Here is a 15,662-nt window from a genome sequence, read left to right on the forward strand (position 1 = left end):
CATTTTTTTAATGAGGATCCATCTTCCATTTATGATAGTGAGATAGTGGATACGGGTACAGGTGTGAGTAACATAATGAGCACAGATATAGATTCACTTACATTTAATGAATTGTGTGATACCAATAGTTTAAGGATCTTAAGTAGTGAAAGCTTGAGATATGATCCTAATAATTTAAGCATTCCAAGCTCTACACAAAAGATAGGACACACAAGTAGTTTCTATCCTATACATGCAAGAGGGGATTTAATTGAGGTATTTCACGCAGTGGTGGAAGAAGAATTGACACAACTTTATAACACAAAAGTAAAAGATATACACAAAAAAGAATAAAAGGGATAATTTGTCTCACCAGGAAAGAAAAGCACTAAAAGAAATTAGGGACAATACTAATATAGTAGTCTAAATCTGACAAGGGTGGCACTATTGTGGTACAAGATAGGGAAGCATATGTATTGGAAGCTGAAAGGCAACTATCAGATGTAAATACATATCATAAATTGACATATAACCCTACAGAGCGTTTTAATAATGAGCTAAAAATGTTGTTAGATGAAGGTGTTCACCATGGATATTTGACACAAGCACAGGCAGAATGTTTAATAAATGAGAGTCCTACAGTAACTGTATTTAAACATCTCCCCAAAGTTCATAAATGTGCATCAAGACCGCCAGGGAGGCCTATAATTTCCACCATAGGAACCATAGGAGAAAATCTAGGGAGATGGATTGATGAATTTCTACAGCCCATAGTAAAAAGTTTACCAGGTTACCTAAGGGATACGAAACATCTACTACGTAAGGTGGAAGATCTAGGATGGGATAGTGAATCTATGTTCTTGACTATAGATGTAGAATCGTTATATTCTTGTATACCGCATAGAGAGGAACTTAATGCACTTAATGAAATGTTACATATGTATACTAACTTTGAGACTTGCTTTATTGATTATATTGTAGACATTGTCCAATTTCTTTTAACCCACAACTATTTTCTATTTGAGGGCTGCTTTTATGTACAATGTCAGGGTACGGCGATGGGGGCGAAATTCGCCCCCTCGTATGCTAACTTTTTTCTTGGATATTTTGAACTGAAGAAAATATTTACTACTAGTAATCCTTTTCAAAATCGTATTCTATTCTATACTAGATTTATAGATGATTTGCTAATAGTTTGGAAAAGTGGTGATTCAACTATAGAACAGTTTATGGGATATCTAAATGACAACAATAACAATTTGAGGTTTACATTTTTTTGTTCAGAGAGCAGTGTTGACTCTAGACTTGACAATAAAAGGAGATACAAGTAAAGGATGTATTACAACAGAAATATTCAGAAAGAAAACATCAGGCAATACTATACTTAGAGCAGATTCTGGCCATCCCTATAGTGTGAAAAAACAGAATTTATGCTTACCTGATAAATTACTTTCTCCAACGGTGTGTCCGGTCCACGGCGTCATCCTTACTTGTGGGATATTCTCTTCCCCAACAGGAAATGGCAAAGAGCCCAGCAAAGCTGGTCACATGATCCCTCCTAGGCTCCGCCTTCCCCAGTCATTCGACCGACGTAAAGGAGGAATATGCATAGGAGAAATCATATGATACCGTGGTGACTGTAGTTAGAGAAAATAATTAATCAGACCTGATTAAAAAACCAGGGCGGGCCGTGGACCGGACACACCGTTGGAGAAAGTAATTTATCAGGTAAGCATAAATTCTGTTTTCTCCAACATAGGTGTGTCCGGTCCACGGTGTCATCCTTACTTGTGGGAACCAATACCAAAGCTTTAGGACACGGATGATGGGAGGGAGCAAATCAGGTCACCTAGATGGAAGGCACCACGGTTCGCAAAACCTTTCTCCCAAAAATAGCCTCAGAAGAAGCAAAAGTATCAAATTTGTAAAATTTGGTAAAAGTGTGCAGTGAAGACCAAGTCGCTGCCTTACATATCTGATCAACAGAAGCCTCGTTCTTGAAGGCCCATGTGGAAGCCACAGCCCTAGTGGAATGAGCTGTGATTCTTTCAGGAGGCTGCCGTCCGGCAGTCTCATAAGCCAATCGGATGATGCTTTTAAGCCAAAAAGAGAGAGGGGTAGAAGTTGCTTTTTGACCTCTCCTTTTACCAGAATAAACAACAAACAAGGAAGATGTTTGTCTGAAATCCTTTGTAGCCTCTAAATAGAATTTTAGAGCACGAACTACATCCAAATTGTGCAACAAACGTTCCTTCTTTGAAACTGGATTCGGACACAAAGAAGGCACAACTATCTCCTGGTTAATATTTTTGTTAGAAACAACTTTCGGAAGAAAACCAGGTTTAGTACGCAAAACCACCTTATCTGCATGGAACACCAGATAAGGAGGAGAACACTGCAGAGCAGATAACTCTGAAACTCTTCTAGCAGAAGAAATTGCAACCAAAAACAAAACTTTCCAAGATAATAACTTAATATCTACGGAATGTAAGGGTTCAAACGGAACCCCTTGAAGAACTGAAAGAACTAAATTTAGACTCCAAGGAGGAGTCAAAGGTTTGTAAACAGGCTTGATTCTAACCAGAGCCTGAACAAAAGCTTGAACATCTGGCACAGCCGCCAGCTTTTTGTGAAGTAAAACAGATAAAGCAGAAATCTGTCCCTTCAAAGAACTTGCAGATAATCCTTTCTCCAAACCCTCTTGTAGAAAGGATAGAATCTTAGGAATTTTTATCTTGTTCCATGGGAATCCTTTCGATTCGCACCAACAGATATATTTTTTCCATACTTTATGGTAAATTTTTCTAGTTACAGGCTTTCTAGCCTGAATAAGAGTATCAATGACAGAATCTGAGAACCTACCCTTTGATAAAATCAAGCGTTCAATCTCCAAGCAGTCAGTTGGAGTGAGGCCAGATTCGGATGTTCGAACGGACCTTGAACAAGAAGATCCTGTCTCAAAGGTAGCTTCCACGGTGGAGCCGATGACATATTCACCAGGTCTGCATACCAAGTTCTGCGTGGCCACGCAGGAGCTATCAAGATCACCGAAGCCCTCTCCTGATTGATCCTGGCTACCAGCCTGGGAATGAGAGGAAACGGTGGGAATACATAAGCTAGGTTGAAGGTCCAGGGCGCTACTAGTGCATCTACTAGAGTCGCCTTGGGATCCCTGGATCTGGACCCGTAGCAAGGAACCTTGAAGTTCTGACGAGACGCCATCAGATCCATGTCTGGAATGCCCCATAATTGAGTTATGTGGGCAAAGATTTCCGGATGGAGTTCCCACTCCCCCGGATGAAATGTCTGACGACTCAGAAAATCCGCTTCCCAATTTTCCACTCCTGGGATGTGGATTGCAGACAAGTGGCAGGAGTGAATCTCCGCCCATTGAATTACTTTGGTCACTTCTTCCATCGCCAGGGAACTCCTTGTTCCCCCCTGATGGTTGATATATGCAACAGTCGTCATGTTGTCTGATTGAAACCTTATGAATTTGGCCTTTGCTAGTTGAGGCCAAGCCTTGAGAGCATTGAATATCGCTCTCAGTTCCAGAATGTTTATCGGGAGAAGAGATTCTTACCGAGACCATAGACCCTGAGCTTTCAGGGGTTTCCAGACCGCGCCCCAGTCCACCAGACTGGCGTCGGTCGTGACAATGACCCACTCTGGTCTGCGGAAGCTCATCCCTTGAGACAGGTTGTCCAGGGTCAGCAACCAACGGAGTGAATCTCTGGTCCTCTGATCTACTTGGATCGTCGGGGACAAGTCTGTATAATCCCCATTCCACTGTCTGAGCATGCACAGTTGTAATGGTCTTAGATGAATTCGCGCAAAAGGAACTATGTCCATTGCCGCAACCATCAAACCTATTACTTCCATGCACTGCGCTATGGAAGGAAGAAGAACAGAATGAAGTACTTGACAAGAGCTTAGAAGTTTTGATTTTCTGGCCTCTGTCAGAAAAATCTTCATTTCTAAGGAGTCTATTATTGTTCCCAAGAAGGGAACTCTTGTTGACGGGAATAGAGAACTTTTTTCTACGTTCACTTTCCACCCGTGAGATCTGAGAAAGGCTAGGACAATGTCCGTATGAGCCTTTGCTTGTGGCAGAGACGACGCTTGAATCAGTATGTCGTCCAAGTAAGGTACTACTGCAATGCCCCTTGGCCTTAGCACCGCTAGAAGGGACCCTAGTACCTTTGTGAAAATTCTTGGAGCAGTGGCTAATCCGAATGGAAGTGCCACAAACTGGTAATGCTTGTCCAGAAAGGCGAACCTTAGGAACCGATGATGTTCCTTGTGGATAGGAATATGTAGATACGCATCCTTTAAATCCACCGTGGTCATGAATTGACCTTCCTGGATGGAAGGAAGAATTGTCCGAATGGTTTCCATTTTGAACGATGGAACCCTGAGAAATTTGTTTAGGATCTTGAGATCCAAAATTGGCCTGAATGTTCCCTCTTTTTTGGGAACTATGAACAGATTGGAGTAAAACCCCATCCCTTGTTCTCCAATGGAACAGGATGAATCACTCCCATTTTTAACAGGTCTTCTACACAATGTAAGAATGCCTGTCTTTATTTGGTCTGAAGACAATTGAGACCTGTGGAACCTTCCCCTTGGGGGTAGTTCCTTGAATTCCAGGAGATAACCTTGAGAAACTATTTCTAGCGCCCAAGGATCCTGAACATCTCTTGCCCAAGCCTGAGCGAAGAGAGAGAGTCTGCCCCCCACCAGATCCGGCGAAAGGGACGAAATTTTTTTTATTTTTAGCCTTAAAAGACCTATCCTGAGGAAGGGCGTGGCCCTTTCCCCCAGTGATGTCTGAAATAATCTCTTTCAAGTCAGGGCCAAACAGCGTTTTCCCCTTGAAAGGGATGTTAAGCAATTTGTTCTTGGAGGACACATCCGCTGACCAAGACTTTAGCCAAAGCGCTCTGCGCGCCACAATAGCAAAACCTGAATTTTTCGCCGCTAATCTAGCTAATTGCAAAGTGGCGTCTAAGGTAAAAGAGTTAGCCAATTTAAGTGCTTGAACTCTGTCCATAACCTCCTCATAAGAAGATGCTTTATTGAGCGACTTTTCTAGTTCTTCGAACCAGAAACACGCTGCTGTAGTGACAGGAACAATGCATGAAATTGCTTGTAGAAGGTAACCTTGCTGAACAAACCTCTTTTTAAGCAAACCCTCTAATTTTTTATCCATAGGATCTTTGAAAGCACAACTATCTTCTATAGGGATAGTGGTGCGTTTGTTTAGAGTAGAAACCGCCCCCTCGACCTTGGGGACTGTCTGCCATAAGTCCTTCCTGGGGTCGACCATAGGAAATAATTTCTTAAATATAGGGGGAGGGACAAAAGGTATGCCGGGCCTTTCCCATTCTTTATTTACAATGTCCGCCACCCGCTTGGGTATAGGAAAAGCTTCGGGGGGCACCGGGACCTCTAGGAACTTGTCCATCTTACATAATTTCTCTGGAATGACCAAATTGTCACAATCATCCAGAGTAGATAACACCTCCTTAAGCAGAGCGCGGAGATGTTCCAATTTAAATTTGAATGTAATAACGTCAGGTTCAGCTTGTTGAGAAATTTTTCCTGAATCTGAAATTTCTCCCTCAGACAAAACCTCCCTGGCCCCTTCAGACTGGTGTAAGGGCATGTCAGAACCATTATCATCAGCGTCCTCATGCTCTTCAGTATCTAAAACAGAGCAGTCGCGCTTTCGCTGATAAGTGGGCATTTTGGCTAAAATGTTTTTAATAGAATTATCCATTACAGCCGTTAATTGTTGCATAGTAAGGAGGATTGGCGCACTAGATGAACTAGGGACCTCCTGAGTGGGCAAGGCTGGTGTAGACATAGAAGGAGATGATGCAGTACCATGCTTACTCCCCTCACTTAAGGAATCATTTTGGGCAACATTATTATCAGTGGCATCATTGTCCATACTTTGTTTGTCACATTCATTACATATATTTAAATGGAGAGGAACCTTGGCTTCCGAACATACAGAAGGAACATCGTCTATCTGATGGTTCAGACATGTTAATAGGCATAAACTTGATAACAAAGCACAAAAAACGTTTTAAAATAAAACCGTTACTGTCAGTTTAAATTTTAAACTGAACACACTATTACTGAATATGTGCAAAAGTATGAAGGAATTGTTCAAAATTCACCAAAATTTCACCACAGTGTCTTAAAGCCTTAAAAGTATTTAAACACCAAAAAACTCTTAGCCATCTCCGTGGAGATGTTGCCTGTGCAACGGCAAAGAGAATGACTGGGGAAGGCGGAGCCTAGGAGGGATCATGTGACCAGCTTTGCTGGGCTCTTTGCCATTTCCTGTTGGGGAAGAGAATATCCCACAAGTAAGGATGACGCCGTGGACCGGACACACCTATGTTGGAGAAAGGGAATTCCAAAAGGCCAGTTTATGCGTTTAAAACGTAATTGTAGTAGTGAAGAAAACTATTCTGTCCAAGCAAACATCTTAAAGAATAGACTGATGGATAGGGGTTATAAGAAAAGAGATCTAGAAATAACTATGGAAGAAGTTAAGGCTATGGATAGGAAATCTTTATTGCAGGATAAAAGTAAACAAGACAAAATTTCAGGAAATATAGATAAATTAACTTTCTCTACTAAATATAGTAGGCAATATTCAGAAATTTGTAAAATTATTCAGAAATTTAGCCCACTATTAAAAAATGATCCTAAACTAAAGACAGTCATAGATAAAGGGATTAGATGTGTATCAAGGAAAGCAGAAACTATAGAGAATAGTCTTAAACGAAATTTTTCCATCAAAGAGAAAAAGGATGATAGGATGTGGTTAAAAAAGAAAAATGGGAATTATAGATGTGGTGGAACACCATGCAAATCATGTAAATACCTTGTTAGGAGTGATACTTTCAACTCTACAGTAACAGGTAATGTATACATGGTGAACCATCACCTTAACTGTAATTCCAGATACATAGTGTACCTTATCACTTGTAAACTTAGTTTTTTTCAGTACACTGGTAGAACGACACGTATGCTCAAGGATAGAGTGAGAGAGCATCTGTTGTCTCTTGAAAGTGAAGTGCCGAAGACACCAGTGGAGAAACACTTTGCTCAGCACAGGAGAAATGATAATTTTGATAAAAGTGAATTAAAATACATCAATACTTTATTTTCATTTCAAGGTATTGATCATGTGCCCAAACTGAATACAGGTGGCAATAGATCTCAGACGCTAAATAGGAGAGAAGTGTACTGGATCTATACCTTAAAAACAGGGAGTCCTCTGGGCATAAATGAAAATTCAGATGTAAAACTATACATAGGTAACTGAGATATAATCAGTAGGTAGTAGCATTCTAGTTTTTCCCTAGGAGGATTAATATGTAAATAAAACCATCTATAAACAAAAGTGGTAGGTTATTTTAAGTACAATTACAACTAGAGGTTATTCACTGTACCCTAATAAATTATTATTTTGTGGCTGAGTCCTGAGTGCATGTTCATATCTATATTGGAAATATGCCCTTATATTGTGACCTCTGAAATAGCTTAGTAGTATACAAAATGTTAATGCAGCATAATTACTTTATTTGTATAGTACTAGCTGGTTTTCCCACCATAAAGTGTTAATTGTCTAACTATATTTTTAGATACAATGTACTCGTAACATATAAATTTATGCTTGTTATTTTATATATTGGAATGTGATATTGATGCACCTGATTGAATGGCTTATAGGTTACTAATATGCCGCTAAATGTATAAGCGGTAGTATACCTTTAAATTTTGGGAATGAGTGGTGAGCCGAATAAAAGGTGTAATCAGACAGCTGTAAGTATCCCTGACGAAGTGCTGTTTAGCAGCAGGAAACGCGTTGGATGTAGCTGATGTGTGTGGAGTGGTGGAACCTTTGTTTTCCTTGATGTGACAATAAATACACAGTGATGATTCAGCTCGGTCTATGATTGCTTATTTTTCGCCATTGTGGTATTGCTGGATTCCTTTTGGTGTGTGAGATACACCGCGGAGATTTCTAAGCTACAGGTTCTGTACTGGATAACGGCTATCTGGTGAGAAGGAGGAGTGCCTGTACACTTTCCAACATCCCGCATAGTGGGGCCGGATAACCGTGAGTAACCTGGGTTGATGTTTTTACAATCACACAAAGTTAGTTCGATACCACCAATATATTTTCATGCTATCTACTTGTGATACAATATAATATACTGGAACACTGGAATTTTTGGAGGTTATCCGAACATATATATACCTACAAAGGAGAAACATAATACCTAACAGTGTATATGTAAAACTCACCCAGCTGAATATATATACAGCTAACACTCTATGTGTACCTGGAAACAAGAGTGTCATAAGTAAGAACTTTGTAACAATTTAATTCCTGCAATTAATCAGGTTGTGGCAACAATACATGTGAGATTATAAACCCATTTGTAAAACAATAGACTGTTTGAGTTGCACACAGCTAAAAGGTTAAGTGATTACATTCCTTATGGCTCATATACACAGTTTTGCAACAGTATGTCTCTACTTACAATTCATACACACTTTAGCTGTGGAACCACAGCATATTCTACATAATAGGAGCAAGAGTGCTCATTAATCCCTTCCCTACCCTCTACCCAAATTTTCAATACTCCACTTCCCCATATATCAGATGAGGGGGAAATTGGGCCTCAAATCGGTCTGAGAACACCTCTCAAACAAGCAATCTGGAGTGCCTCATTTTTCACTTTCCTCCTGTGGAGGGAAAGATAACACTGGAAAACCAGAAGTCTGGAGGAATGAAGTGTTCTTAATTTTGCAAATCTTTGCCTACTCCTAGTAGGCAAGAGTTGATTCCCAGGCTTATAGTCTCTCACCACCTTACCAAAGGTAATCCATACTTGGAGAAAAAAAAAGGTAAAAGGATTATTCCACAGAAATACCTATCACAATGCACATAGAACAATCCACCAGGACATTATTACATTCAGAAAACTAGTCGGGGGGGGGGGGGTAGTTCTCCAGTTCAATTTCTAATCAACCTCTTCCATGACATTTCTTTTAATAGGCAATACTGTATACTTAAAGTATTTTATTTCATGGTGATAAGAGTATATACATTATAAGATATGAATTATGTTTTCTTTCATATAGGACCCATTCCTCCTGGGAACTAATACCCAAGCTGTGGCAGAGGCACGAGTAATGGGGAAAAAATAGAGAGGGATAAAACATTCTTTGAAATATTTTCTTTTTTTATTAATTTTTTTATTAATTATCATTTTATAATTTAGGAAACAGAAAACCGAGTCCTAGACAGAAACAACTGCATGAAGCACTTTCCTTCCAAAAGCAGCATTATATTAATACTGTATACTATATATATATATATATATATATATATATATATCTATCATTAAATAATGACAAGCCTAACAGTTTTTAAAAGCCTATAATATACAGTAGATTAACGAGACTTTTACACTGAACAGTAAAGCAAAACAGGCAAATTCTTTAAATGTGCATTAGATACTTTATCTTTGTACTTTGATCAATCAAACTTACTTTTCCCTATCTGTTTTGTAGATCCGTGCAATCTCTGGCACTAGGGGGTCATCTGGGTTTGGGTCACATAACAGTGAGCAAATTGACAAAAGAACTGTAAGAGAAAGACTCTGTCAGTGATACATACAACACCAAAAACAATCAACAGAAAGTTGTACAACACTGTTCATGTACACAACACTAGAAAAAAAAAAAAAAAAAAAAAAAAAAGGTTTTCCCCGACCGGACATGGCTGTTAACTTTCGATTTTTCAAACCTTGATTACTGGTTAAAAAGGAAGACACTTAAAGGGACAGTAAACACAGATTTGTGAATACAAATTTTTAACCATGAAACTGCTATATTTTCATTATTTTGCCCCATTTCATGTTACTTAACTCTGAAAAGTGAGTAATTTCTATTTCTCAGAACATGAAAAGCACCCTAATGACTTCTAAAGGCTAACCCTACTACATTTTACTTATTGGCTTTATCTGATAGCTGCAAACCAATGTACTTTAATACAAACTTGAGGACCATGGCTAGCATGATGTTTAGACTTAAGCCTAGATGGTCTCTTCCAAATAAACAAATGGTGGGTGAAGTTTGGATATTGAAAAATAATTGCAGTAAAAAAAGATAATTTATCTAAGAACTTACCTGATAAATTAATTTTTCATATTGGCAAGAGTCCATGAGCTAGTGACGTATGGGATATACAATTCTACCAGGAGGGGCAAAGTTTCCCAAGCCTCAAAATGCCTATAAATACACCCCTCACCACACCCACAATTCAGTTTAACGAATAGCCATGAAGTGGGGTGCTAAAGAAAGGAGTAAAAAGCATCAAAGTAATTTGGAAATATTTGTGCTTTATACAAAAAATCATAACCACCACAAAAAGGGTGGGCCTCATGGACTCTTGCCAATATGAAATAAATGAATTTGTCAGGTAAGTTCTTACATAAATTATGTTTTCTTTCATGTAATTGGCAAGAGTCCATGAGCTAGTGACGTATGGGATAGCAATACCCAAGATGTGGAACTCCACGCAAGAGTCACTAGAGAGGGAGGGGTAAAATAATCCACAACCCAAAATATAAGTTAATTCTCATTAAATGAAAAGAAAAAAAACTTAAAACATAAGCAGAAGAATCAAACTGAATCAGCTGCCTGAAGAACTTTTCTACCAAAAACTGCTTCCGAAGAAGCGAATACATCAAAACGGTAGAATTTAGTAAATAAATGCTTTGCAAATCTGATCAACTGAAGCTTCATTCTTCAAAGCCCAAGAAGTGGAGACTGATCTAGTAGAATGAGCTGTAATTCTCTGAGACGGGGCTTGACCCGACCTTAATAAGATGAATGAAACCAAAGCTTTAACCACGAAGCCAAGGAAACGGCAGAAGCCCTCTGACCATTCCTAGAACCAGAAAAGATAGACTAGAAGTCTTCCTGAAATCTTTAGTAGCTTCAACATATTTCAAAGCTCTTACCACATCCAAAGAATGGAAGGATTTCTCCAAAGAATTCTTAGAATTAGGACACAAGGAAGGGACAACAATTTCTCTATTAATGTTAGAAATCACAATCTTAGAAAAATTTAAATGAAGTCCGAAAAACCGCCTTATCCTGATGAAAAATCAGAAAAGGAGATTCACAATAAAGAGTAGATCATTCAGAAACTCTTCTAGCAAAAGAGATGGCCAAAAGGAACAACACTTTCCAAGAAAGTTTAATATCCAAAGAATGCACAGGCTGAAATGGAGGCGCCTGTAAAGCCTTCAAAACCAAAGACTCCAAGGATTGAGTGATTGATACAAACCAAAGCCTGTTAAAAACAGTGAATATCAGGAAGCATAGCAATCTTTCTGTGAAAAAAGACAGAAAGAGCAAAGCTTTGTCCCTTCAAGGAACTTGCAGACAAAACCTTATCCAAACCATCCTGAAGAAACTGTAAAATTCAAATAATTCTGAAAGAATGCCAAGTGAATTTCTGAGAAGAACACCATGAAAATAAGTCTTCCAAACTCGATAATAACAGATAAACAGATTTACGAGCCTGTAACATAGTATAAATCACTAACCTCTATGACTAAGCACTAGGCGTTTAAGGCAATTCCTATACCTTCAAATTTAATGATTTGAAATCCTGATGGAAAAAACGGATCTTGAAACAGAAGATCAGACCTAAATGGAAGAGGCCAAGGTTGGCAACTGGACATCCGAACAAGATCCGCATACCAAAACCTGTGAGGCCATGCTGGAGCTACCAGCAATAAAAATGACTACCATGATGATTTTGGATATCACTCTTGGAAGAACTAGAGGCGGGAAAATATAAGCAGGTTGGTAGCACCAAGGAAGTGTCAACACATCCACTGCTTCCGCCTAAAGATCCCTGGACCTGGAAAGGTACCTAGGAAGTCGTTTAAATGAGAAGCCATCAGATTTATTCCTGGAAGGCCCCACATCTGAACAATCTGAGAACACAGATCTGGATGGAGAGACCACTCCCCCGGATGTAAAGTCTGATGGCTGAGATAATCCGCTTCCCAATTGTTTACAAATTAGAGAAGAGCTGGATTCCGCCCAATAAAGTATTCAAGATACTTCTATCATAGCTAGGGGACTGTGAGTCCCACCCTGATAATTGACATATGCCACAGCTGTGATATTGTCTGTCTGAAAACAAATGAACGGTTCTCTCTTCAACAGAGGCCAAGCCTGAAGAGCCCTGAAAATTGCACAGAGTTCCAAAATATTGATTGGTAATCTCGACTCTCTAGATTTCCCAACTCCTTGTGCTGTCAGAGATCCCCAAACAGCTACCCAAACTGAAAAGACTTGAATCTGTTGTGATCACAGTCCAGGTTGGACGAACCAAAGAGGCCCCTAGAACTATACGATGGTGAACTAACCACCAAGTCAGAGATAGTCGAACACTGGGATTTAAGGATATTAATTGTGATATCCTTGTATAATCCCTGCACCATTGATTCAGCATACAAAGCTGGAGAGGTCTCATATTAAAACGAGCGATGGGAATCGCGTCCGATGTTGCAGTCATGAGACCTAAAACTTCAATGCACATAGCTACTGAAGTGAATAATAGAGATTGAAGGTTCTGACAAGATGAAACCAATTTTAATTGTCTCTCGTCTGTTAGAGACAAAGTCATGGACACAATCTATCTGGGAACCTAAAAAGTTTACTCTTGTCTGAGGAATCAAGGAACTCTTTGGTAAGGAAACACTGCAACACCCCACTCTCTGATTACAGAGAGTAGGACACCGAGAATCTTTGAAAAGATTCCTAGAGATGTCGCTAGGCCAAAAAGGAAGAGCAACAAATTGGTAATGCTTGTATATGTATATATATATATATATATATATATATATATATATATTATACATACACACACATATATATATATACATATATATATATATATATATATATATATACACATACACACACACACACACACACACACACACACACACACACATATACATATATATATATATAAAAAAAAAATTATGCTTACCTGATAAATTGATTTCTTCTACGATACGACGAGTCCACGGATTCATCCTTACTTGTGGGATATTATCCTCCTGCTAACAGGAAGTGGCAGAGCACCACAGCAGAGCTGTATATATAGCTCCACCCTTCTCTCCACCCCCAGTCATTCGACCGAAGGTATAGGAAGAGAAAAGAAAAGCTAAAAGGTGCAGAGGTGACTGAAGTTTTGAAAAACCAAAATATAATCTGTCTAAAATGATAGGGAGGGCCGTGGACTCGTATCGTAGAAGAAATCAATTTATCAGATAAGCATAAATATCCTTTTCTTCTACTAGATACGACGAGTCCACGGATTCATCTTTACTTGTGCGAATACAATACCAAAGCAACAGGACACGGATGAACAGGAGGGACAAGACAGATACCTAAACGGAAGGCATAGCCTCAGAAGTAGCAAAAGTATCGAATTTGTAAAATTTGGAAAAAGTATGAAGGGAGGACAAAGTCGCAGCCTTACAAATCTGTTCAACAGAAGCATTGTTTTTAAGCTTATGTGGAAGCCACAGCTCTACTAGAATGAGCCGTAACCTTTTCAGGAGGCTGCTGTCCAGCAGTCTCGTATGCCAGGCGGATAATGCTTTTCAGCCAAAAAAAAAAAAAAAAAAAAAAAAAAGAAGAGGTAGCCGTAGCTTTTTGACCCCTACGCCTTCCAGAATAAACAACAAATAAAGATGTTTGACGGAAATCCTTGGTCGCTTGTAAGTAAAACTTCAAGGCCCGAACCACGTCCAAGTTATGTAACAGATGCTCCTTCTTAGGAGGATTAGGACACAAAGAAGGAACAACAATTTCCAGATTAATATTCTTATTTGAAACAACCTTAGGAAGGAATCCAGGTTTAGTACGCAAAACCACCTTATCAGAATGGAATATAAGATAAGGCGAATCACATTGTAACGCAGAAAGCTCTGAAACTCTTTGAACAGAAGAGATAGCAACTAAAAACAAAACTTTCCAAGATAAAAGCTTAATATCTATGGAATGCATGGGTTCAAACGGAACACCTTGAAGAACATTGAGAACTAAATTTAAACTCCATGGTGGAGCAATAGGTTTAAATACAGGCTTGATTCCGACTAAAGCCTGACAAAAAGACTGAACGTCTGGGACATCCGCCAGACGCTTGTGTAGTAGAATTGACAAAGCAGAAATGTGTCCCTTCAAGGAACTAGATGATAATCCCTTCTCCAATCCTCCTTGGAGAAAGGACAAAATCTAGGGAATCCTAACCCTACTCCATGAGTAGCCCTTGGATTCGCACCAATAAAGATATTTACGCCATATCTTATAGTAAATCTTTCTAGCGACAGGCTTGCAAGCCTGAATCAAAGTATCAATGACCGAATCCCCGCTTAGATAAGATCAAGCGTTCAATCTCCAGGCAGTCAACTGCAGAGAATTTAGATTTGGATGTTGGAACGGACCTTGAATGAGAAGGTCCTGTCTCAACGGAAGTTTCCACGGTGGAAGAGGACAAGCCCACTAGATCCGCATACCAAATCCTGCGTGGCCATGCAGGAGCTATTAGGATTACCGAAGCTCTCTCCTGTTTGATTCTTGCAATCACACGAGGTAGGAGAGGAAATGGTGGAAACACATAAGCCAGGTTGAACAACCAAGGTACTGCTAGAGCTTCTATCAGTACAGCTTGGGGATCCCTTGAACTGAAGGTTCCCTCTTTTTTGGGAACCACAAACAGATTTTAATAAAAACACTGTCCTTGTTCCGTCCGCGGAACTGGATGGATCACTCCCATTACTAGGAGGTCTTGTACACAGCGTAGGAATGCCTCTTTCTTTATCTGATTTGCAGATAACCTTGAAAGATGAAATCTCCCTTGTGGAGGGGAAGCTTTGAAATCCAGAAGATATCCCTGAGATATGATCTCCAACGCCCAGGGATCCTTAACATCTCTTGCCCACGCCTGGGCGAAGAGAGAAAGTCTGCCCCCTACTAGATCCGTCGCCGGATAGGGGGCCGTTCCTTCATGCTGTCTTAGAGGCAGCAGCAGGCTTTCTGCCTTACTTGCCTTTGTTCCAGGACTGGTTAGGTTTCCAGGCCTGCTTAGATTCAGCAAAAGTTCCCTCTTGTTTTGAAGCGGAGGAAGTTGATGCTGCACCTGCCTTGAAATTTCGAAAGGCACGAAAATTAGACTGTTTGGCCTTTGATTTGGCCCTGTCCTGAGGAAGGGTATGACCCTTACCTCCAGTAATGTCAGGAATAATTTCCTTCAAGCCAGGCCCGAATAAGGTCTGCCCCTTGAAAGGAATGTTGAGTAATTTAGACTTTGAAGTCACGTCAGCTGACCAGGATTTAAGCCATAGCGCCCTACGCGCCTGGATGGCGAATCCGGAATTCTTAGTTGTTAGTTTAGTTAAATGAACAATGGCATCAGAAACAAATGAGTTAGCTAGCTTAAGTGTTCTAAGCTTGTCAATAATTTCAGTCAATGGAGCTGTATGGATGGCCTCTTCCAGGGCCTCAAACCAGAATGCCACCGCAGCAGTGACAGGCGCAATGCATGCAAG

The 15,662-nt window shown here is 39.8% G+C and overlaps 1 protein-coding gene across 1 annotated transcript in view; it reads right to left on the minus strand.

Annotated features, from left to right (window-relative positions):
• The window catches only part of UBE2D3 (ubiquitin conjugating enzyme E2 D3), a gene marked incomplete in the record, with an annotated part of 343,032 nt that overhangs the window by 25,827 nt on the left and 301,543 nt on the right, over window positions 1-15,662 (minus strand). The window contains 1 exon segment of the mRNA XM_053703501.1: window positions 9,568-9,661. Within this exon segment, the coding sequence (XP_053559476.1) occupies window positions 9,568-9,661 (94 nt within the window).

This window comes from Bombina bombina, chromosome 2 (assembly GCF_027579735.1).
Source record: "Bombina bombina isolate aBomBom1 chromosome 2, aBomBom1.pri, whole genome shotgun sequence".
Lineage (NCBI taxonomy): Eukaryota > Metazoa > Chordata > Amphibia > Anura > Bombinatoridae > Bombina > Bombina bombina.